Raw genomic sequence first — 27,243 nt, forward strand, 5'->3', positions numbered from 1 at the left:
CATATAATTTTCCACATTGGTGAAAGATTTTCTTTGTAAAAGAGGAGAAATTACCCCCCAAAATATGTTGCAAAGTGTGTTTTCAGAATGAATAGACATTTTCTGCTGGATTACATTTTCAGAAGGCCAGACAGTATACTGCAGTAATCATATCAAAGCAAAATGTGGCGTTGAGGAGGCGCATTGAATGTCTCTCCGTTTGGCCTGGTAGTACCCGCATGGATCTCAGTATGAAGACTGTGCAGGAGTCTGCAAGAGGAAATGATAAAATCACACCGTGTCAGGGTGAATCATGAATTGTTTACTGAATGAATAATAAGCCAGCTACACACTGAGAGATGTGGTGCCTGGCGAGATGAAAACAGTGCCCTGTGTTGGCACCACTGCTCTGTGATAACACACTGGAAATCCTGTTACCTACAAACCATTCCTCAAACCCTCAAAGTGGCAAATTCATGTTGCCTCTGTTGCTTGGTGTCACTTTCAGTTTCCCCCTGCTGTCTTCCTCCACGCTCCCCTGGGAGTTTGTTTGTTCATTTGGTTACAAAATATCATTATTTATCTCTCTCTGTGTGCCACAGACAAGAAAATGTGTTTCTCACCTGGAAAAAAATCAGTCTCAGGATGATGGCTTACTGAGGCTTCATACTGACAAGCAAAGTGATGCAGCTTTCTTGTCTTTTTTTCAGCAAAATAATGTAATCCTGTCTTATATACACATAAAATATATATATATATATATATATATATATATATATATATATATAAATAATTATTTTCATACACTAAATGTGTTTTCCTGAATAATAAAACAATCTCTAAAAATAAGAAAGGAGAAGCAGCATTTTATTTTATATTTATTGCCTTTATAGAGCTCAACAGTTTTTTAACGGCTCTGGTTCCGGAAGTATTTTTCCACATTTCAATGTTTCATTGACGTTTCAAAAAGTGCTTATATAAAGAGTTTTAAGCCTAGAACCAAGCCAACCAGCTATGAGATGATTCGTGAAAATAAAACATTTGATTCGGTACAAAAAAACATTTTAAAAACGGCATCTATCTTGAATGGTAGAAACCAAACTCGATCTAGAGTTCGTGTTTTCGCGGGTACGGTAAACGTTTCCATACGCTTAGGATTGTGGGTAGTGTAGTTTTTCTCCATAAGATTCCGAATAAAACATGTTTTTCTTAATACAAGTTTGATTTCATATGGACTTCTAGCTTTTACAGGAACTGAAACGTTCGTTACACAACCTCGTAGCTTGTGGTCAGTCTGCCTCGGATGATTTAGAGATTATGGCTGATAATAAGTTTCGGCTGTACTTGATAACCCTACTTTGCCGGAAGACCAACCCAAAACCCCATTTCTACAATATTTGATAATTTAACAGAAATAAACCAACATCTTTACTTTTTGTTAACGTAGATCATTTAGATACAGTGTAATTAATATTTCGGCTGTACTAGATATTGTGTATAGACAGTAGATATATATTTTTAAAACCCTAGATATAGAGCAAACCGGAAAAACTACAACTGTGGTATTTGTACCAAGGCCGATGGCACGGCTGTAGGGAACTGTAGTTTAAAAAAATATAATAGTGTTTTTCAAAGAAAGGGAAGTTGTAAATACTGAATTAATAGTAATTTATGGAGTTTAATATAATGGTAAATACATTTTTGTAATTAGATTTTAAATATATAATTGTTAAATGGGTGAAAATTAATATTAACCATAATAACCATATAATGCACATATGTGACAGTACCTCATAAGCTATTTTCACCTATTTAACAATTAGATTTTGAAAATCTGATGACACCAGTGTGTTCACCATCCCAAAAACCCCCAGCGTGTATCCAGAATTCTACACTGCCAACCTTTACTTGTGAAAAAATATACCAAGGTATTTTCAAACTACAACTCCCATTAGAGACCCGCCACAGAACATGTTACAATGCTAGTATACTTTATAAGAACTCTTTCAGGGTGGGTGAGTGGACTCGTTTGCCTCCTGGTTTAAGCGCCGTCTGTCGTGGATAGGCGTCATTCCATTTCACATTGCTGCCAGCCGCCGGCCAAGCAATCTGAATCATATAGGCCTACAGTAGCCTACATAATACAAATACATGAAACAGTATTTTTAAGATTATCTTTATTGTAAAAACCCTCAGACCCAATGTCTGACCAAAGCAAAAACATTACGTAGCATACATAGTTTTTTTTTCTTTTGGATTTAGGATGATATGCTGTTTCCCATGCCCAGGACATTGCCTCAACTTTCTACCTGATGGCTGCAAAAAGATGGATGAGATTGACCTGCGTGTCTACGTAGGGCTGCTAATCTTAGCACACACACACACACACACACACACACACACACACACACACACACACACAGGTCCTGAGGCAAATCTAGTTTTTGGGATGCAGAGATCCACAAGTACTATCTCTTGATACAAAAATATTCTTAACCACATTTGCAGCACCTTAAAAATAATAATATTTATAATAAATCTCCACTTTAGTAAAGAAACGTATTATGACCGAGCTTGTCATAATGCTGGTGTCTTCATTGAATAAATGTAGTCTTTTTGCACTGTGAAAACGAAATATTCAGATATTCACACACTTTGTGATCAGTGACAGGTTGTTTCTTCATCCTAAATAGATTTGGCATTCACAACTCAATTACAATAAGCTGCTTCATTTTAGGGGTTTAGTGAAAGCGGGTAATTTTCGACCCAGAGGACAAGGGTTGTATACACAAAAGGGAAGAAAACACCAGGGTTAACAAGCAATTAAGCTGCCTGCAACAGACTTGCACCTGTTGCACTTCAGTCAAGCCGGGGTTTTTTTAATTGTGTGTGGCTTAATGTGATGAAGTATAATGTAGGTATCTTGACTTGAATGTAGGTATCTTGAGGCTCTGGAGTATTATCTAAAAGGCCTCACTAAGGAAGCACTCCTACCCAGTACATTTATTTTTGCTGCATTGGTATTTACACTGAACTACTTCTTCTTCATTGGAGATTTCTTCCTACAATGTAAAGGAACATCGATGGGTTGTGCTTTTGAGACAGAATATACTAATTTATATGTTTTTGTTTTTACAGTTATGTATTTAACACTAATAGAAACACGTTCCTTCTTAAATTCCTCAAACGGCTTACATATGATATATTTAGCATTTTCCAAGTGACTAGCAATCATATAAGGGGCAAGTACGGCTTCTATTGGAATTCCTCACAGTACATTCAGTACTTAAAAACCACAATTCCAAGGAAGTGGATGTGTTGTGTGTGTTGTTACTGCCAGTGATTGGAATGTGATTGATTGGTTATTTCTGCCTGCCTATCCAATGTTGAGATGTATGCTCCGATAAAGGTCTGTCAGATCGAAAGAGATAGATCTGAGTGTGAGAATATCTCTTTTGTCTGTCGGAGCCTCTTAGAGAAGGTGCTCCGATGTTGGACCAGGTGCAGGGCGGTAAGGATTATCCATGATAAATAACAGTTTGTTCAGTTTGTTCAGTTCAGTTTGTTCAGAGGCAGAGTTTCCTTCTTTAAATATGATATGTTTTGCTTCCTTTGCTTTGAAGGCCTATTAATGGACATAGAAAAGAAAGACACTGAAGAAATTGGACTCTGAAATCTAGAAACTATAAAGATAATGAAGTGATAAATTTAATACACACTTTAAACGTGATTGTAACACAGTGTATTCATCAGTTATTTCCCCCAAGCAAAATATAAGGTCAAAAACCATTGAGGTGTCCTCTCCCTGTTGTTTCATGAATATACAGTTCACTGGAGACAACACACATTGTGTGCTAAGAATGCCAAATACAGTGCACATGGAAGCGGAACATACATGGTCCTTTGTTAAAGAATACTAAAAGAAATAAAGCCTTTTCTAATTATCTCCGTAATATATTCACCAAACTTCTAACAACAAGCAGTTTTCATACAGCAATATAACAGTAACAATGACTGTCACATGAATAATTATAAAAATCATGGTCAACTTTAAATAATAACAGTGCTTTACTGAACAGCAACATGCACCTGTTGTATTTTAATGCAGGCTGATAACAATAAGGTAAAACCACGTGAGTGAACAGAAAAGGCCCCAGGATTAATAAATCCTGGCTGTTAGCCTGGTCAGGAGCAGGCTATCTGCACAGAATAAATCTCTATGGTAACATAGGTGCCTCTGCTTTTGTGCAACCAAGTCAAGGCTAAATTCATCCAGGATAACTGGAATATCCCAGCTTAATCCCTTATCCTGATTGTGTGCAATAGCCCTCTGGACCAATTTCAAAGATTGCTGTTCCCATCAGCCACTTACACACAAAAACATAGGAAAATAGGATCCAGGTAAAAAAAAGCAGTAGTACCCTTTATCAAAGTCTATCTAACTATCTATCTATCTACACTATACTTTCAACAAAACATTTATTTCTCATAGTATGTACAAATATATAAAGAAAAGCTTGTACAGAAAAAAGATACAGCTAAATAACCAGGAACCACTGTACAATATGTGCAAGAAAGAAGAATAAATGCTATACTCAATTGTGCCTCCCTTGCAGTGCAACAGAAAAATCTTTCAGCATGACGCAACCATCCCCCTACAACAATCTGCTGTGATATCCTCACAACCAGCATGCATTGCACCTAGTAGACGGTAATCAACTTTTACAACAATAACATATAACTATTATGTATAATATATGTGTGACAGGTTATTGTTATTGTTGGTTTGTAAAGTTTGATGGATGGTGTTGAAGCTAGAATGTCCCCAAAAAGGCAGCAGTGGAGCAAAAGATGATAATGTTATTGTGATGAAAATAACTTCTAATTGAATAGTACATTTATTGAATTTAAATTAATAAAAAAATTTTTTATAAGCTACACACAAAAAAAGAAATGACAAAGAAAAGAAAATGGAAGAAGTGAGAGGACCCTTTGCATGTTAAATAGTGGTAGGCGACCCCAAGCTTACAGAAATGGTTTAACCCTACTGCTCAGCAGCCAATGGGAACTTAGGACACTGGCCCATTCAAACCAAGGGAGTAAGCCAGCCTCTACAAAGCGTACCTCCTATGGCGCCATTTTGATGCTACCTAGCACTCACCCGCTGTTAGCATTCCATTGACTGCCATTCATTTTTACGTCACTTTGACAGCGAATAACTTTACGTCTAAAGCGTTCAAAGACTCTATTTGTCCATCGTTTATTTCTAAAGAAACACGACAATGTATAAAAGGCTCCATTACCTTGTATCTCACATTATGGCTCCGTAGCAGGCGTTTTTGTAAAAATAGGCTAACGATTGTGTCATAACCACATGACTTTCTGTTGCATAGTAGACAAATTACCGTACAGTACAGGAGAAGCTCGCAGGCAGTTTCGACTTACATTAGCTGTTTAAGTTTAATTACTAATGTTAACTTGCATTTTAGTTAGCAATAATTAGCATGTTCCTATGTTATCTCCTTACATATACCTACGCTCTCCGTCTCTGCAAGATTCAGAATGATTGAGATTTCTCTTGGCACAGCTACCAGAAGACTTACAACTTTTCAGACAGGTTGCTCACGTCACATCTACGTCAGCAAGCTCAGTTTGAGGCTACGCAGTAATGCTCAGCCCTCACCGGAAAAGTGCTTCTAATTTACTTCACTGGTCTCCGTCGAAAACAACAGTGTCACTTTGTCCATTTTGTCCATCCAGAAGTACCCAAATGGCTCAAAATCACGTGAAATTAATGTGTTGTTAACGTGTTGTCTACGTGTTGCCTACGTCTGAAAAATCAACGTGTTGTTTACGTGTTGTTTACGTGAGAGAAATCATGTTTCTTTGAACAGTTTGGCTTTCAATAGGCTTATCGCCGTGTTAACGTTAGTTGTAGTGGGTGCATTTTTTTATTTATTTTTTTATTAGATTTTTTATTTTATTTTGCATAAACAGTGTAAAGATATTTCAAACATACATCTCATTTCTATTCCAGATCCTTCACACTAGGACACAACAGACAAGAAATGCCATAAACATAAACAAACATATTAAAATAAACCAAACTAAATAAAGACACAAACTACAAAACATGCAAATCAAACAACATAATAAATGCACTCAGATAACACTTTTGTCATAATCCCTGACATTAATGTAAAAATGTATAAAATCAAATTCTCTATGAGACTGCCATATCTTCAAAAAGTCTGAGGTTCTGTCTTTACTATTATAATAAATTCTGTCCAAAACAAAGTAGCTTGAGAGTTCATTCCACCAGTGGACTATTGCTGGGGGTTTGGTAGTGGGTGCATTTCTATCCAACAAGCTATTAAACAAGCTAGGTAATGTTACGTTATATTACACTAACATAGCAAACTTTTTTGTCATGACTAATTTATTAATTACTCAGCATGATTTCTATTTGAGAAAAGAAAAACTTCACATCCAATGTTTAATGTGAATAAAATAGCCTTGAACCGCCTACTTACTACATTCACAACTAACATTACTGTAGCGAATCAAACTGTCACTACCCGAGTCGAGTGCAGATGGGTAACGTACAGCAGGCAGTGGACCAAACCACTGTGAGGCAAGGGAGGGGGGACTGAAAATGTTTCTAAACTTAAAAAGCATTTTTTGGGGTTTGTATTGTTTTACTACTTACACAGATATTTTAAGTATACATAATTATGTTATTTACACAGCATGGTTTTTAAAGATATTTCTAGGGGGGGACAACCCTTAGATGGGGGGGGGGGGGGGGGTCACAGTTTTAAACACTTTAACTATGGAATGCCGTTTTATTCAATATTAAATAAATAAATAAATAAATACATAAATAAATGAATGAATAAATAAATAAATATGCCTTTGAAAGACATCATGAAATAAATAAATGAGGCAATAAATACATACATAATTAAATAAATGTAAATATTAATATAAAAATGAATCAATTAGTTAAATCAATATATTAAAAGGTTTTACTTTTAATTATTTCACACATTTATTTATTATTCCACATTTATTTATTTCCGTGGACTTTTATTTCCTAATGCCACGTTTATTTATTTCCCTCTCTATTTATTTCCAGTTCTTATATGCAAATCAGGGGGCGTGGCTATCTCTCACGTTCAGAACAGAGCCGTGGGCACCACGACCGAGTGCACCACGACTGCAACAGTGGTGCTCTTTACCCAGCGCACAGTCACCTATGCTGGGGTAACTAGACCACCAACTACTGCTGACCTGACGGAGCACCCCACCGGCTATTTATGTAGACGTTTCTGTGCTCATTCATCTCGTTTCCTTTGAATGTTGAATAAAACAGCATTCCATATTTAATGTTGTAAAACGGTCGCAGTTTGGTTAGGTTAAAACACAAAAACTACTTAGTTAATGTTCATGCAACAGTACAACTAAAGTGAGCGAGTCGCTCGTATGTATTCTGAATGATTCTGAATGGCAGATTCCACGCTTACGAGAATACTTTGATTAGTTGATGGAAGTAATTACATATGAATGAGTACATATTTGTGAAAGAACAAAAGGGTTTTTGCTAAAAATAAACTCAAAAAATTACACAATGTAGGTTTAAAAAATAAAAAAATAAAGATCCTGGTTTGGGTAAACATCATGGACATTTGTTACGTTACTTCCCTTCCAGTTACGCTTGTGACGCAGAACGTCACATAGTTCCGTTTGTTCCGTAAAGTTCGTTCCGTAAAGTTTGTTCCGGGACTTGAACCGCTGTCTCCTGGGTGAAAGTCCTGTGATTGCTGTGACCAGGCTGTGTCACATTAATCTCAAATCATTCATCTTACAACTCAGTTATACAGTACAAGTGTGTGTGTGTGTGTGTGTGTGTGTGTGTGTGTGTGTGTGTGTGTGTGTGTCCTTCCCACTGTGCCAAGCCCCATTGCTTTGACTTTCCCTGCTGCGTTTGGTAAAATTCTCAGTTACCCTCCAAGCGGTGCAGACACTATGCTTTTAGAGCAGCAACAGTGATACTTATCAGTCACCTTGGTGACAGAAACCTGCAGCGCTTACTGTGATTTATTATAACAGGTTTATGTAACTCTGACTCACAGGCATTGAGAGTGAAGGGGAAAACTAGAAATCAATGTCTCATCATCCTCACACACAGACACATAAAAACTCAGACCACTATATACCATAAAAACCACTCAGCTTACCTGGCTTTACTCATGTCTTGTCTGAGGAGCGTATTCAGACTAACTACAAACTATTGAATGTGTCCCCTTAACCTGAAGTCTTGATTGTGAAGAATTGAGCATTCGCTAAAACTCCTCCCCCGAAGCATGGGGATCTAATGAGAGAAACAGTCAATAGGCTCATTCGAGATGAGCCAGGCCCAATGCATGCCGGTTAGATTTGTGTCCGAAAAAATCCGGGCAACGATAACCTCACGGAATCTATGCGTCCGCAGTTTTGAGAGGCAGGCGGCGCAGTTGCTTTTCACCGACTGCAAGACCCAGGCGGACCCAGGGCATGCTGGGAAACGCCTGGCTCTCAGCTGAGGCCTATACTACGAAGCAAGATTTGGCGTTAACGAGGTATCTTCAGGTTCAACCCAGGGTTTTCTGTATCACGACGGTGGATCAGTTGTTACCGGGTTAAATCGCCGTGGTAACTTATGCTGAACACCTAACCTGGTCGGGAGCAGGTTAAGTTGGAGATTAGAGATCCATCCATCCATCCATCTTCGTCCGCTTATCCGGTCTCGGGTCGCGGGGGTAGCAGCTCCAGCAGGGGACCCCAAACTTCCCTTTCCCGAGCCACATTAACCAGCTCCGACTGGGGGATCCCGAGGCGTTCCCAGGCCAGGTTGGAGATATAATCCCTCCACCTAGTCCTGGGTCTTCCCCGAGGCCTCCTCCCAGCTGGTCGTGCCTGGAACACCTCCCTAGGGAGGCGCCCAGGGGGCATCCTTACCAGATGCCCAAACCACCTCAGCTGGCTCCTTTCGACGCGAAGGAGCAGCGGCTCTACTCCGAGCTCCTCACGGATGACTGAGCTTCTCACCCTATCTCTAAGGGAGACATCAGCCACCCTCCTGAGGAAACCCATTTCGGCCGCTTGTACCCTGGATCTCGTTCTTTCGGTCATGACCCAGCCTTCATGACCATAGATTAGAGATCAACCGGTGTAAAAGCACCGCCTACTGACCAATCAATACTCGATTGATAACGGCGTCACCGTTCTTAGAAGATCAGGTGGAGCTCGGTGCGCTCAGAAAAGTTAAAACACTTAGAGACCGACAACCCCATTAACATTCCCAGATGGGTATTTTTATGAAAGATACCCTTTAGATTTTCAGCGGAGGGAATTATAGGCTATTTGTTGGCTTGTTGAGCCGTGTGTTGCCAATGCGCACATCGGTTTGAGTTATGTTTTTATTAGAGCTGTCAAACGATAAAAACTTTTTAATCACGATTAATCGCTGAATTTCTGTAGTTAATCGCGATTAATCGCATGTTTTATCACATGATTAAAATTCTATTATTTTGCATTTCAGAACAGTTTTTAAGTACATATTAACAATGGAAAGCAATTATTACCAGTGTATCTTGATTGGGAATCAAATGAATGCAAAGAAAATGACTTTATGAACTTGATTTTAAGATTTGTATTTGTTTATTATTTATTTATTTACAGTAAACAAAATAAAAATGTGTGAATCTAGTCACACATTTGAATCTAGAGTCAATATAGTGTGCAGTAACTCCTAAATAATTTTGATTACTCATTGACGTCCAGTGATCACCGTGCATCACTTTGCAGCAGTTCCAGTTTGGCTGCTTTCTCCGTGTCGTACAGGCTGTGTATGCGTGCGTGAAACTACTCTCCCCCTCGACGGCAATATATAAGACAAGTCAGAACATGCCAACCATAGTCTTTAAGACCCAAGTCTTCTATGATGCTGACAGGTCTGCAGTTAGTTATTTTTTTTAATCGCGATTAACGCGTTGATGCTGACAGCCCTAGTTTTTACATTTTTTATTTGCTCTCACGATCGCTTACCATTGCCAGGTTGCAACTGAAATAATAGGCTAAAGCAACGGCAGTTTATGGAAAGCACGTGTAATTATGGTCAGATCTTGTGCCTGACTGATGGGGAAATGATATTCATAAGCGTTGTGATTTACGCATCTACAGTGTCGGCTGTTGATCTTGATTCGTAGCATAGGCCTCTGATCTAACGGGTGATTGGTTCAGAATCGACTCAACATGATGACGTTTTACATACACTTTCTATTGTTTTTGAATTGGAGGGATTTTAACTGCTATTTGTCTGATCTAAAGGCTTATTCTGTACAGAACACATGTTGTGTGGCTGATAGTGACGTTTAGAAGTCAGAGAGACTAAATCCGTTCTGATTACGGATCATCTATGGTCTGTTGTTTATTAACATCAGCAACAGTTCGCATGTAGAACATTTAGACAGCTACTCTGTCATAATAAAAACAACTGGAGACGGTTTCCAAGCTGATATATGGGTCTGATAACATTTTATTGAATCGGAATCGGACCTAACAGGATGTGAGTGTTTGTGGGACTTCCTGTTCAGCCTGAAGGCTGCTGGAAACGGCTGGAAACTGTCCGAATTGCCACCGCCCGCTCTCGTCCACTTTAAAGGCGTGGCGCAGTTCATGTCGAACAAGCCTGTTACCATAGGAGCTTGGAGGGTGGTACCTGTTTTTTAGTCTTTCCAAAACCAAAAACACAAGACCAAAAGTGTAAGGAATGAATTACACAGTGTTTATCTGCTCTAACATGCTGCAAACATTGGAAAAATGCCCTGAACAGGAACATCCACTGCCTGGAAGCTAAGATGGTAGTATATACAGTATTTAGGGTAGAGTGAAAGCCAACCTTGCATTAGATAGTATTGCCTTTGCCAAACTTATTTGTTATTCCTTAACCTCTGAAAGCAGTGAATAATGAATAGTGAATAATCTGGCGCTGACTGTAGGAAGCTCAGGGACTTTCAACAGGAGCCTGATGAGGAGATTGCAACCAGGTGCGCAGCTTCGCCAGGTGATCCGTTCCAAAGCCCTGCCTGAAACCACACTCAGACACACACACACACACACACACACACACACACACACACACACACACACACACACACTCACACATATGGGAAGGGGGAAACAAAAACAGGGAATAAAAACAAACAAAATCCTGGGTGCCACAGCACTGGCTGTAACAGGGATTGTTGCCGGGAATTTGTTTTGATGGCCAAGCTTTATTGTTGTTTACTTTCCAGATTAATAATGAATTGTGTTGGTAAAAAAATTTATGAAAACTAAATTAGGATTAGTATTGAGTAGAAACAGAATACTACTGTCATTAAACATTGATTAACTCAAGAAAGACAGATTTAATTGTCGCATAGAAAATGCTGATGCACACACACACACACACACACACACACACACACACACACACACAATTTTCAGATACAATTCGTGCAGTGTAGTGTGTGCACTATTCACCTCCATCATCTGCTGTCCGTCTCTATCTTCCTTTAACCCTCATATTGTCTTTACGTCGACCATAATTTGACAATTTCGAACTTTAGACTCTTTTTTTTGATGGTTTTAACACTTTTGATGCTTTTTTTCCTGACAATTTCGGCAATTTTTGGACGCTTTTAACACTTTGGAGGCTTTCTTTGACACTTTCGACGCACTTTCCTACGTACTCACCTGCAGATCTCGTGAGAGTTTAGTCCTGAGACAGAAACAGGTCTCTACACAAAGTTAATTTTCTCCTGATGTGTCCGAATGTTTATGAGATATGTGGCTTGTGAAAAATGGCTCCAATAATTACTTTGGTGACTATGGGGCAAAAGAATCCGTCATAATCTATGTTCACATTCACTAATCCCATTTGAATCAATACACTCAGGACCTGTCACCAGTCTCCTAAAGAGACGTGGCCGTGGCGGAGCCCACATGACACAGATACAGGAAACTACTCTGAGTTGAGGCGCCTCGGTTCTAAACCGTCTCAGGTATCTGCTTGCGACAGCCAACAATATCCAAGGCCACCTGCAATATATAAGAGGCCTCCTTTTGTTTACTTCTTTGTGAAATTAATTGTTTAAAAAAAATACTAATTTTGAGTGGTAAAACTGCCATCGTTGTCATAGGTGTTGTGTGATAATGGAAAACTTGACAGGTATAGCAACTGTAGCTAAGGGGAGTGGGGCTCAGCAAAGGTCAATTGAGTCTTTGATGATGATCTTTGATGATTACAGCCCCTTATTTTGCACACAGGCTTATGTAAATTCATTTTAATTATTTCCTACTGTCTATAACTCCTACACCATGGTGTTTAGTTAGATTTGGCATTTCAGTGTTCGTGTTTATATCTTTCATGCTGATATAAATCATTCTGTTTCATTTCAGGCTTCTCTTTTTGGCATGCATCCACCTCCTCTCTGAAACATCCTCCCTTATCCCCTGCTGAACTTTATTTTTATCTTGCAAAAGACATCACATCCTGCTTTCATGCTTTCTGCTCTCAGCTTGTCCACTAAGGCAACGTTCACATTACAGGGGCTTAATGCTCAATTCCGATTTTTTTTTTTCCCCCAGATCCGATCTTTCTGCTGAGACTGTTCACATTCGTTTGAAGTGACCCATATTTTTAGACAGGCATTTGGCAGCTGTAGCAACTAAAATTCAGCCAGTGCAAGTCCCAGTGCCGGGGGTCTGAATACCAGACTCCCCGCTGGATCAGCAAACTTTCTGTTGCTGCCGTTACAGGTTAGATTCAGTGCAGCCGCTGCCCACCAGCCTGCTGTGACCCCCGGCGCTGGGTTTTGTGCTGGCAGAATTTGAGTTGCTACTGCCGCTAACCAGTGGTTCCCAAACTGGGGGGCGCGCCCCGTTGGGGGCTGACGATAGCACGCTGGGGCTAAAAATAAATACATGATGCATGGTTCTGCTGCACTGCTAGCAAAGCATGGACAAGTTTGTAAAAGGAAAACCAGGTGAACGTAAAGCAGACGATGAATCCACACCAAACGCCACAGCTACCAAAACAAAGACAAGAAAATTTTTTGTGGTGACCACAATTTGATCTACGCAACCTGATTTGAGTGCCAATCTCCCAGTCTAAACATTGCAATGTTGTGTTGACTATCCCTTCGCAGAGAAACAGCTGAATGTGGCGCACCTGTCTAGCTGTCTTTGGGAACCACTGGGCTAACTGAAAGTCCATCTCCACTCTCCGGAGCTGCTAGCTAACTAGACAGCTGCTAAATAAGTACAGTTCAACAACTTAATGCTTTATCCACACACTCTGGTCACAGCGTAGGAAAGCACATTGCTATTGCCAGATAAGTGACAACTTTGTTGTACTCAATTCGTGTAATGAGTGGAATTAGCAAGCTAGTTAGCTAACTTAGATAAAATGAGCTGGACAAAGTTGCTAATATCCACATAGCATCCAATCACATCCAAGGACGCGTCGAGGCAACGAGAACTAGCCAATCACAGCTCATTAGGGCAGGGCTAGCTGTGGAAAAACACACATGAATTCTTATATGACCCTTCTCACAGCCAAGTCTGGCTTTCGGATTTACTCCGATTCTCTACTGGGCATGTCTGTGCTGTGTTCCGGCTGTGTTCAGGTTTTACCTTCTACTCCAGGCACTCCTACTGTTAAACTCCATGCCTTCTCTTTTCTGGCGTTGTCCTTAAAAAAAAAAGATCTGTGATGTCGTATTATGTTTTTCCACCTCCAAGATGAATCTCTCGTCCGTGGTGTTGTAAAGCGGACATAAACGATATTGGCGGGTAAATTGACTGGATAGTCTCGCTGTTTCACTTCCTGCCCGGATGTCCCGACGCCCCGCGGCCCGCGTGAAAATAGACCTGGCGCTTCACTCACGCTTAAACACGCTGTGGCGCGGCTGGTGGAATATCAAGCATTGATTTGAATGGCAGTGATTGCTCGCGGGGGCCGCAGCGCATCCGGAATGCAGCGCAGGCGCGCCTGGTGGAAATTAGGGGTTAGGACCACATATAAGTGGCCCAGATCTGATTGGAAATCAGATTTCTGTGTCCACACTACTAAAAATTTGATCTGTGTCACTTGAGAGCAAAAATGTATTCAGGCCTCATTTGCTTGTAATGTGAACATATTGCCTAATACCTCTTGTGAGTGTCAAATGTCTGCTTAAAGCTGGCTGTAGTAGTTGCTGTTGGTGGTCTTGTTGATTGACATGTTGCTGCTGTTGTTGTTGTTGTGCTTCTCTTTGCAGACAGTCTGGTTGGATCTGCACCAGAGGCTAACAGACACAGATGGCACTACCAGCGCAGTAAGTAGACACTAAATGAATCACCATTGTACATTACACTGCAACACACACAGCCCCAGGTGCAGCATCACTTACTGCTGCATTACAAAGGCCAACAACCACTGCAGCAATACCTCAGGCTGAGTGTTGAGACATGACTTTGTTATGTAATTAATATTGGACAGCACTTCTGCACGGCCAGCCCCGTCCAAAGATAATCAAGGTCCCAGTGCCTGTCCCATGGGAGCCAATCTTTTGACTGATTTCCCAGGAACGGCGCTTGTTTTGTTTTGTTGTCTGGAAATGAATATTTTAAAGATATGAGTATTCTCTGGGAGAATGAATAGAGTCACGCGCTATCTTAGAATATCTAACAACCACAGAGAAAATAACATAACAGCTGTCCTAGAAACATACTGTACTGCATATTTAGGGTGTGTGATATTCTCTGTGATAAAGATCAATGATTGATACAAAAAAAGCCAAAAGCACTGTGTGGCTTTCATGCTGTATTACAATTGAATCATAAATCTCAATTTTTTTTCACTTACACTGTTTGACACAATTTTCAAATATGATTTCACCCAAGACTGCTATCACATACAGCACTTGCATGCCTGCAGTGAAGTAGAGATAAGAGTGTGAGTGCAATAAATACAGCCAAAAGTTATCTATCTTACAAGTCTGAATGCCTGCAAAAAGCCTTAAGCAGTGTGTTCACGTGCACTTTACACAAACCCTCTGTAAAGCAAAGAACATACATGGTATGAGAAAAAAGTACCTGCACTAAAGAACTTGGGTGTTGGTCATATATGTTGGAGAGTGGCTTATATGGTGTAGCACACTACATTGATTCTTGTTTAAGAAACAGGCTGCGGGATTACTGGCACCAGTATAAAGTTACTGTATAGTAAATTTACACTAGAACAAGTTATGAATGGATCCTGGAAAAATTCCATGTTGTTTCTTTATTCACAGACACTCACTACAACACCAGCCAGATGCATAAAACCCAGGTTTCACTAGTTAAACTCTATCGCCTCTCATTAGACCTGTCAACGTAAAGAACGGCAAAGAAGTGCGGTTTTACCGATTGTGCCACATCAGTGAGGTTCTCTCTTCAAATGCCATTACTACAAGTGAGCATTACTCTCTGCTGTGGCTATTTATAGCGCACATATCATTATTCATCATTACATCTACAGTACCTGTGATCTGCATGTCAGAGGGATAATCAATAATTTAGTTTATGGCACCAAATATCAAAATTGTCTACAGCCATGCTCTGTGAAGCTACTTCGAACTTCGAAGCTAAATGTTAATGTCAGCATGCTAACATGCTCCCAATGACAATGCTAAGATGTTGATGTTAGCAGATATAATGCTTGTCATGTTGTCATGTCTTAGTTTGTCATGTTGGCATGCTAACACTTGATAGTTAGCAATAGTTTTAAAGGTATTTGGTTATGAACCAATGTATTAGACAAATTTTGGCCCAAAGATGTCGTTAGCTGAAAGGTAATTACAATTCATCCTGAGGGAAACCAAATCAAATATTTGTGAAGATATTTCACTAAAAACCAAAATGTCAAACCTCATGGTGACGATGGAGGAAGTCAGGGAATTACCAGACAGTAGTCTCGCATAGCCAGACCTATTTCCACACTATATGTGTTTTAGCGCTGTGCCAACGTTGAAGAAAGGTCTTTCTGAACCCATCATAACTCCACATAAGCCCTATTCACACGGGATTAGTATTACCTGGTGACCTCTAGTCATTTGTAATAATTACAGAGGTTGTCTGTGATCTTAATTCCGTGCAAATCGGCCATGTCTGTAATTTGTAAAGTAAAAATTCCCCCGCAAATGACCTACCGTATTTTGCCAAACACCGAGGTTCTGTGATAATATTAGTCCCGTGCGAATCGACATTTCTGTGATTTGGCGGGGTCGTATATCATTTTTTCAAGATTTTTGTGTCCTGTGCGCCTTTTTATCCCTTTTGCGAAGACGGATATGGGATTGCGGGTGGCTGCGGACGCCACCTTTCATGGCCAACCTAGTCTGGACCACCGCCCGATCGTTGACCTCAGCCCCTGTGTGCGAGTGCCGCCGTAGCGGGGATAGGGGAGTTGAAGCAGGCTTCGCTTATCCCTTGCGAATGCGCCACACGAAACTCAGATGTGGGCGTGTCATTTCTAAATCATTCGAGGTCCCCAGATGATACTAATCCTGTGCGAATAGTGCTTAAGGGAAAAAAAAACACTGGATTGTTTCTTCATACAGTATTTCTTTAAACCTATCAAAATCGTCTTTGTTGGCACTAAGCCCAGGATGCAGCGATGGTGCCTTGCACAGTAGTGTTGGGAGGGAACTTGTTTGGTGGAACATTTCAACACATTCTCACTCCCCAGCGCGTCAAAAAGCTACACTTGGCCACCACCCCAACCTGCCTCGGGTCTCTCATACTGCTCGCTAGCGTTGTCGCTCTTAATACTCCGTCATCTTACAGTCAAGCTACTGCTATGTCCGGTGCGTTCCATACATGCGCTAAATGGTGATTTTTGTGTTGGTTTCTGATGCTGAGAGCCACTGACCAAGCGTCAATATTTGACAAGTTTGGAAAGAGAACATGTTGGACATTTGCACTTTGGGACGCAAGCACTGGCATTAAAATGGCTTAATCCCTGCAAAAGAACACCACACATAAAATGCTGAAAAACATATGTGGACTATGTGATATGAAAAACATAATTTGATAAATGCTATACTTTAGCGCTGCGCTGGACATAGATTGTATGTTGCTAGCTCAGAGGTTGTTGTTGTTTCATGTAGCAACAGGGATTTTGAAAACGCTAACACAGAGATAGCAGAAGAGGAGGAGAATTCCGACTGAAATAGGCAGCCAATGGCAGGCTTACTGTATACGCACAGTCTACATCCTGTGAGTCAATCTAGACTTCTTCCTTTGGAGACCATCATTGTCTGTCCAACATTTCATAACAATCGTACAGTAGTTTTTGAGACATTTTAGTCTGGGAGTAGTGGACCAACCGACTAACATTTCCATCCTTAGAGCCATGCTGCTAGTGTGGCTAAAACGTCACTTGATCAGTGAAATACATCTGGCCCCAGATCTGCTCCACAAGGAGTCAAAAACCAGATGTTCTTGTCTGACCTGCAGGAGACCAGCATAGTAATTACCTATTTGCACTTTTACCCACAACAGTCAGGCCACTTATGACAACCCATTAGCTGGCAGCAACCAGTGACAGCCCTGACTAAATTGTCCAGTTGTCATGGGCACCGACACAGAAAGGTTATTATAAGAGAGCTCACATGCACTGAGAGTGAGAAGAAAGAAGGGGCAGGCATAATATAAAGGTAGGCAAAAGTAAGAACCAGGAAAAATAAATCGAGGAACCAGTAAAAAATAATGAACTTTAAAGTAGAAAAGCTTAGTTACTCTGGGCACAGTCTTTAAGAAAAACATTTATTTGAGGCATTTAAAGAAGTAGCTTTCAGCAATTACCTTGCTTTCTAGGGTCAGTTTGGTGGTCTGCTGTACAAAAACAGAGTAAACTGAATCCAACAGAGATTTTTTTTTTTTGCCTTTGAGGTAAACACATTTGTACATTTACACAGACTGGGAAAACACTCTGCTTCCATTCCCATGGTAATGCAGCAGGAGCTTCATACATACTTCCATACAGGGCATGGTGTTGTAGCGGTTGTTGCAGTAATTTTAAGTCAGTCGGGTACAGAGCTCCGCATGAGCACGGGCTTTTATGACTGTCAACATAGCCAGCATTTAAAGTTAGCTGCTCTGCTGTGCTGTGGAGTAATGTCTGGCTCTGTGAGACTAGCGTCTAGCAGTATTGTTGGATGCTGCGTTCTCAACCTGGCAACCTCCGTGAACTTCGAGTCTGGGGAGGAGGGGCCAGGGGAGACAACTCTCTCCAGTATTTATTTTTTAAGTTTTAATTTTGCTTATAGTACTATACAAGTGATCAACATGAAAACACATACGACGCAATACATGACAAAGCTGTAAACTAGACTAAACCAAACAGACAAACAAAATAGCAGACAAAAGATGAAAAGATGGGGGCATAATGTTTAGCTTAGGCTATCTTATTGTAATACTCCTGGGTGTGTGTGTGTGTGTGTGTGTGTGTGTGTGTGTGTGTGTGTGTGTGTGCGAGGAAAGAGAGAGAGAGAGAGAGGAAAGAAAATAGACTTGATGCTTTTTTTGGGGGGGGAAATTGGTTGATCCCTACTCCTCTCTCTCCCCTCATCCCCTTTCTGCCTCTACACTATCAACAATCCAATAAGAAATACCCAACAAAAGGAAGCAGAAAAGTAACATGATACCAAAATATACTACACATGAGAAAATGTATTAGGTTGTCTGTAATTCATTCAATTTCAACTTCTTAAAAAAACTAGAAAGAGATGAAATCAGATTAAAAGAAAAGCCTGCGTATGAAAAAGCAACCATTACGCCATAAATGTCTTACTAAAAGAGTGGACTCGCCAGCATGCATTAGCAGCCCAGTGAACGTCAAAGCCATGGCTCCCTCTCTGCTCAGTGTTCGGTATTATAGAAGTATATTTATAGTTGGTTGTTGTGCTCATTTATTATCTTCTTCTACTTCTTTCTTTTCTTTTCAAATAAGTTGACCTTTTGTTACTATATCAGCACAAATCAGCTTACTTTTTCAAGGCAGACAATAGTTCCACAACAACCGACCCAGCGAATCAAATCCAGCGAAACACACAAGCAGCCATATGTCTCATATTTCCTTTTGTTATTTGCATTTATTGAAGGCACACTTCACCGATTACTCACAAACTGCGCCTGCAGGCTGTTGTGTCTGTTTGATAAATACATCTGTCAGCACAATGTGTTTCTGAAAACAAGTGGAAAGGGAGAATAAATCTGGTCTAAACAAAAAATAAATAAAACAATGACATTTTCCTTTGAGTCTTCTACCATCCACCTTTCACCTCCTCCCCTAGCCATTCATCTCACCCACTTATCACACAACCGTGTGGATTATCACCCCTGAGCCTTCTGTTTCTCAGTAACCCTCTCCCTCTCCTGCTTCTAAACACAGATTACTTTTAACAAGGTCATGCTCCTCTTCACCTTTACATAATTTCAACCCTCCTTCCACGACTCAAATCATTCCCCCCTGACCTTCCATTCTCCACTAGAGGAAAGATTCAAACGTGATTACCTGTCATCTCCTCCACCTTTCTGTCCTCTGTCACAGCAATCATCCCTCCTCCTCTCTGACGCCTCGGCGAATCTTATCACCACATGTGGGATCATAATAACATCATACACTGTTTAAGATATACGGATATACCTTGAAACTGCAATGTGGAGCTGAATTAGCATATGCATTTTGCTTGTAGTGGACACTTATGAGCAGTGGGCGACTGGCTGACAATGACTTCTGTCATCTGAAGTAGGAAAATCAATCACACACAGCCTTTTGATCCTCTAGAGGCATATCAGAGAAGGGGAAAGAAGCATTAAAAGAAGCTGAGACTGACAGAATACAAAAAAAGACAATGTAAAGGGTGAGTGGTATAGAAGGGCAAATTACAAAGTAAAAAGAGTGAGATAATAGTAATGAGGAAAGGGAAAGTAATAAAAGAAAAGACCAAAGGGACACAAGCATGTTACTGTTTTTAAGAAAGGATGTTTCTAATTTAAATGTATTTTTTTTTCTCCTCTGTTCAGTTATCATTGCATACAGCATCTTTGCACATCTATGCTTATTTAAATGAAACACATACTACTAATTAACTAGAAGGTACTCAGCACAGAGCACAAACCTACGCTAACGCTCAACTATGTTTCCTCTTGCAAAGCTGCAGCCTCCAAATTATCGTTTGTCTCCTGGGTTTGATCTTCCAAGAAATTATCACATGAATGGAATTATGTTTAACAGCTGACCTGGTTATTGCAGACTTGCCCAGTAGCACATACAGTATATTCTACCAAGACAAAGAGTCTACTGTTTTGTGAGGCCGTACTTAAGTACAGCAGTGTTTTGGCTAAATGCTAATAACATAGCAAACCACAAATGTCAACCTCATGCTAGAGGAAGGTTTAGAGGAAACATTCTCTGTTGACCATCACAGGCCAATTTTGTGCAAATCCATATGTTGAGATGTTTACTGTATAAGTGGACATTTTGACTTGCTGATAGTGTTAGAAGAAAACTCAATATCACTTAAATCATTAGGATTCATCCTATCAAGCCTTAACATGGCGATCTATCCAATAATTGTTGAGAAATTTCAGCCTGGACCAAAGTTGTGAACCAACCAAGTGGAAAGATTTTCATGTTGAGTTTATGGCCTCAACTGCTAGTTTTAAGTGTTGTTTAATACATCATGATGTTCATTTAGTAAACTATGGTCTCATTTATTTTAAAATAGACAATAAAACAGGGAATGCTTTAGGGTTGTGACTACACGCTGACCTGTCAATCAGGACAGAATCTTAGCTATGCACAAAAAATATCTGTGAACTTGTTTTGGGGTGTTGTCCATGTTTTCATCTTTAACTTTGACCTTTCACTTCATCAAAGTTGACTGGAACATTTTGGTCGTCCAAAAATGTCTTTTTCAGCGGTCGGTAGCACATTACCAACCAAAGCTAACTGGCACTAGCGTTAGCTAGTAACTTAAGGAAATGGTAGCCAATTTTCTGTGTACTGCTCTACATACAAATGAACAGCTCCAGTAAGCTGAGGTCCGCATTAGTCCTTTAAAAACTAATGCTACGATAGATGATCATCAGCCGGTTGAAAATCGGTTTTCCTCGTTAGCTTTTAGCTTAGGGCAGCAACCATATATAACCCAAGGGCGTAACTTTTGGTTCAACATTGAGGGCGGGGGTTGAGATCTCCACTTTTGGGCAAAATTGAAATTGTCACTTAATTTTCTGCATTCTGGTGAATTTTTCAGCATCAATTTATAGTGCAAATGTCTTTTTTTATGTAAAGGAAAGTATAATAGGTTTTTCTTTTGTTTTTGTTTTTTTGGGGGGTGGGGGGGGGTTGCATTGGTTAGTTTTGATTATTCACCCCTGTAAATTACACCTGTGTATAAACCATAGACGTCCTCCTCCGCCCTCTTGTTGATATATGGTCACTTCTGGCTCCAAAATACCAAGATGGCGACGGGCAAAATGCAAACTTGAGGCATCAAAGTGGCGGCCCACAAACCAATGGGTGATGTCACTGATGCTACGTCCATTTTTTTACAGTCTATGAGAACAACCAACTGACATTGCTTTGGCTGAAAAGATGTGGGTCTAAAGCATTGATGCTAATCCTTGGAGCAATCATTACATTTTCGCCAAGTTTTTCTGTAAGATTTTCTGTAACACTGTAAGATATCTTGCCATCAACCAAACAGACAAAGATGATACTCTAACTACTTTCCAAAATCATTAGCGGAACAGACCAATTAAAAAAACATAGCAGATTAATGAAAGGAATGTGTGGGAAAACAAAGGAGAGGTGTCGGCATTTAAAAATAAGTCAGCTGAGACACAAAATCGAGATGAGAGGTGAAGATATTCAGAAAATTAAAGCAAAAAAATGGGATCAGGAAAGAACAAATGTCAGTGAAGTGAGAGCAAATTTGTACTGAGTGATTTAATGAGTAAAAGCTTCTGCATATGGCTTCAATATATGCTCCAATAACTTGTAGATGAATGGAAAGTCAGGAGGTTAAAGGAGAAAGTGAAGTTCATAGAGCGACATTCAGGACGCTGTGAAGACCTTTATGAAAAATAAATCAAGAGGTTATAAATATGGATATTACCATATGAGCAGGTCATGCAGCAGCTCTCGCTCAGATGGGCCTGCTCTTTGAATTATGCGTAATTCTCCAACAGCAGCAGTGCTGACTCAGACCAGATGGAGAGAAAGTGTGAAATAGGTCCCTTTACAGCTAATACATGTCAACTGCACATAATGGTGCTTTGTTACTCAAACTGTACATTTCGTTCAGCAGAGGGGTCATTCTGTAACGTAAAAAAATAATATATGAATAATTATTTTGCAGATTATTTTTGCTCTGTAATTTTTGTTGGAAAAAAGGCCATGAATTGTGTTATCTTCCAAAACGTGTATACACATATATGACTTTATTGATGTTGTTTACAGTAAACTAACCTGAAACTTCATCCACCTGTATCAAATGTTATTTTAAAAAAGCATGACAGCTGCATGACTGCTTCATCTACTTCAAAGGAATGATGTTTATTCACCTTTTTGCCGTGAGTTAGCTGAGAAGATTGATACCACTCTCATGTTTGTATGTACAATATAAGGCAACAGCCAGCAGTCAAATAGCTTAGCACAAAAACTTGAAACTGGAGAAACAGCTAGGCACTGTCTAACAGTAAAAAGAATATTTAAAAACACCTAGCAGCACCTCTAAAGCTTTCTAATTACCATGTTGTATCCAGTTTATTTAGTCGGCACAAATACTAAAGTGAAAAAAACGACAATTGTGGAGTGATGTGCCGGACTGTCTCTTGGCTGGGAGCAGTGGAGTTCCTGTAGTCTTCTATAGTCTTGAGTGTAATCTCCCATAAAACAATAAATTGTTAATTAATTAATTAATTAATTAATTAATTAGTAAGTTTTAGGGGTGCTGGTAAACAAATGTTGTTACTTTTTGGCAGAGCCAGGCTAGCTGTTTCCCCGTTTCCAACATACCTGCCAACACTTCCAGTTATTTTACCTTTCTATCAGACACATACTATTGTAACATTTTTACTTGTTTCTATTTAGGTTTTTACACTAATCTTAATTGCAGTTCTATGTAGCATTGAAAGGTCTTAAAAGCTCCACTGGAGCAGTTGATTTGAACTGCTTTGCTCAAGAGCATGTCAGTGGTAAAGATGTTTGTGGGAAGCGGGGTTCCCTTGCCTTCATTTTCTCCATTCGCATTGTCCTATTGGGACTGCTTACCACCACTCTCCTTTCTTTCACGAAGCAGCATGTAATGGTTCAGTTAGCTTAACTGTTAAATTCATCTCCAAATGAGCCTTTTCAAGTCAAGTCAACTTTATTGTCAATTCTGCAATATGTGCCAGACATACAGAGCAATTGAAAATATATTTCTCTCCGACCCACAAGGACACGTACAACAAGTATAATATAAAAAATAGGGCTGTCAAAATAATGCGTTAATTTCGATTAATTAATCTGAGAAAAAATAACGCGTTAAAAAACATAACGCAGATTAATCCATTCCAGCCGTTCTAGCCACCATTGCACTGTAAAATGAAGGAGGGAGACGAGAATGTGCTGCCTGGATCATTAATTGGAACATTTACTTGTAAAAATCTTCTTCCTGTCAACCCTGGCTACCGAAATCTGGTGCCACTGATATGTCTGCGCTCTTCTCTCTGATGCTCTGAAACAGACGGCAACACAAACACCGCTGCACGTGACGCTAGTTAACACTATACTCAACAGCAGCTAACGTTAGCCTACCACTAGCTAGTAGCTGGATTAAAAACGGTTAAAATGACAGCTAACGCTAAACGGTGTAAAGTTTGACTGTGTTTTAGCCGTCGGAAAAACAACACAGACGGTGCGTTCAATGAAACTAGTAAACTACAGCCTCGTGGTGCATTTGAAGTTATTGTAAATGTCCTTTTCCCACCTGGTGGTTGTTTTTGTCGTTCAACAGCAATTTACTAGTGAAATAAGTTATTGTTATTGTTATACATTATTATTAAATCATTTAATTTTGACCATATGGCCTTAGCAATAAACAAGCCGTTCTTTAATGTCACCAACTGTTGTTTAGTACCCTTTTTTTTTCTTTTCTTTTTTTACTTTCTTAAAACGTATCGGTTCAGGCACCGTTATGTATGCGATTCATTTCGATTAATTAATTACAGAGTATGTAATTAATTAGATTAATTTTTTTAATCGATTGACAGCCCTAATAAAAAATAAGAAATATATACGAATTAAAGCTGCAAGCAGCGTTGGACGGGCCCTGGCACCTCCTTGCGCGTCGGGGTTACTGGCGGACGCCGCTCCATGCAGCTGTGCATTTGCGCACACGGTGGAGTGTGTGGCATTGGAAATGGTGTATTTTAAATGTTGTACCAAGTATATGGGAAGGGGAAACCGTCACCAATGAAAAGGGAACTTTCTAATGAGTTCAAAGATACCTCACACAAGAGTCTACGATAAAGCAGTCACTAGTTATGAAAGGGGGTGGCTTAAGCATAGGGGGCTGGCCAAACCATGATCAATGACAAAGGGACTCTCTGCTGAGTTCAATGATACCTCACACAAGACTCTACCTTAAACGGTTAAAAAGTCATAAAAGGGGCGTGGTCTGAGTACATGGCTGTGGTTAAAGTATAGGGGGCGGCTCAGCATCACATGTGGACCACACATTATAAGTTTCATGTAAATCGGATGATGTTTGTCATATAAGGCTGATTTCCTGTTCCCAGCAAGGAGCGCTATGACCAAAAGTCAGTTTTTGCTTATAGATGTCCTCAGGCCTAGACCCTTGTCAATCCTGAGAAATGTCGGCCAAATTGGACAACATACACTCAAGTTACAACAACTTCTTCGTTCATCGATAAATGCTCAAAATTTCCACCACGCCACGCCCACACTGTTGGACGAAAACTCAAGCATTTAATAACTTTTCATTGTTAAGGTCTTGAGATAGCACAGAACGAATTTGAAGTCGATCAGATGAAATCTCTAGGAGTTTGTTAAAGTATAGCACCTTGACTTTTAGGCCTACTTTCTGTTGCCACTAGGGGGCCCTATAACTTTGAGTCAATATTGACCTGTAGATTTCCTCAGGGTTGGACTGTTATGAATCCTGAAAAGTTTTGAGCCAATTGGACAATGTACACTCAAGTTACATCCACTTCCTGTTTCGATGGTGAAACGCACAAAATGGCCGGGCCGCCACGGCTAGGCCCTATGACGAAAACTCAAGCTTTTAATAATTTTCATCTTTAAGGTCTTAAGATGGTACAGACTAAATTTTAAGTCAATTGGATGAAATCTCTAGGAGGAGTTTGTTAAAGTACGACATGTGGAAATGGCCAAAAATGCACTAATTTCGTACAATCAATTTAAATTGGCCGACTTCCTGTTGGGTTTAGGGCATTGCTCCAATGAGCTTTTTTATACATATTGACATGGTATATATGTGTACCAGATTTCGTAAGTCTACGTAAAACGTACTGTAGGGGCTCCATTTGTTAAGTTTTGTAGGGAGCGCTAGCGAGCCATTTTTGAACGATTGGCCTGATGCGAGTTTTTGAGTATGTTAAGGCCCTCAAATATGGGAGTATAATAATAAACGGAGCAGTTTCAATAGGACTTCGCCGGCCGACGCTGTTGATAAAAAAAGATAAGTAATATGTACAAATAAGATAAAGGAAGATAAGTAATATATAAAATGCAGTAATACATTCTAAATAGTGCAAATGTAAGGCAAAATCAAACAGTACAGAAAACTAACTTCTCCCCAACTCACACAAATCTCACTGAAATAATCCAAGCCATTCTCACGGGGGCATTTATGAACATAAGGTACTTTTATTAGGGAAATGGTTTACAAAAATAGATAGATAGATAGATAGATAGATTTTTTATTGATCCCAAAAAATGGGAAATAATGTTGTTGCAGCAGCAAAATTTCAGACACACAGCACACATACAGAGTAAACATTAAATAATAGGAAACAATATACATGAAATAATAATAAAAATAATACACTAGCAATATTTAAAATATATACAATTTGGAAATAAAATGTACAACTGTTTCAATAGATATAGATAAACTTAATGTGCACACTACTACACTAGCCACACTAGGTCAACCATATAAAAAGTTATCAGGTATTTCTCAGCCCAGCAGTCTGTTGTCAGTTATACTCTGAGTTTTAATGTGACTAGGCAGGTATATCAAAGCTTAGAAGGATAAGACACAAAAGAATGAGAAATTTTCTTATTGAATTCAGATTGATGTTTTGGCGATATTGCAGAGGTTGAAGCTTTGCCATCATTCATATCTATATTTATGACACAGTGAGTGAATTATTTAGAATGAAAAAGCATCCGACAGACAGGTCAGCCCCCGGTGGAGGTATACCTGAAATATTGAGGAGAATAGTGATTGATTGGAAACAGAATCCAACAGAATTTACCACAGTACTCAGACCTGTAGGTTAAACCACATCATAACTTAAAGGGTTATTTATTTCTCAACCTGGACCCCATTTCCCCATGCATTAGTGTCTAAGTGACTAATCTGAACAAAAATCTAGAACTGGGTTGCAATATAATCCTATAGGGCAAATGTGCATTGTCAATTTCTTCCACTAAAGTGCTGTTTTTGCCACTGACTGCTCAGATTACTATTCTAAGCATCTGACATTATAAAAAGGATCCCTGCAGATATAGGCCTTTTTGTTTTAGGGTAAGATCCTTTTTGTTTGACATGAAACAGCTCCGAAATCGCCTAACCCAGCAGGCACCATTTAAATAAACAATACTTTTAGCATGCATAGAGTAGTGGTGTGCGGTACTGCAATATTTGGTATTGATCCGATACCGAGTAAATACAGGGCCAGTATCACGGGTACCGATACGATTTATAAAACGTGTTCAGTACACAAGTCAATAGATTCAATAACGTGACCATTTCACGAACTGCCATGAGAGTGGGCTGTTCCATAATGTTGTCACACACTTACTGGACCAATTTCAAAGATTGTTGTTCCCATCAGTCACTTAGACACAACAACGCTAGAAAATAGGTTCCAGGTTGAAATAAACTG

The 27,243-nt window shown here is 39.7% G+C and overlaps 1 protein-coding gene across 1 annotated transcript in view; it reads left to right on the forward strand.

Annotated features, from left to right (window-relative positions):
• The window catches only part of necab2 (N-terminal EF-hand calcium binding protein 2), a 165,527-nt gene that overhangs the window by 112,444 nt on the left and 25,840 nt on the right, over nucleotides 1–27,243 (forward strand). Inside the window, exon 9 of the mRNA XM_031309984.2 lies at nucleotides 14,328–14,384. Coding sequence (XP_031165844.1) covers nucleotides 14,328–14,384 — 57 coding nt within the window. The remainder of the gene's footprint in view (nucleotides 1–14,327; nucleotides 14,385–27,243) is intronic.

This window comes from Sander lucioperca, chromosome 7 (genome assembly GCF_008315115.2).
Source record: "Sander lucioperca isolate FBNREF2018 chromosome 7, SLUC_FBN_1.2, whole genome shotgun sequence".
Classification (NCBI taxonomy): domain Eukaryota; kingdom Metazoa; phylum Chordata; class Actinopteri; order Perciformes; family Percidae; genus Sander; species Sander lucioperca.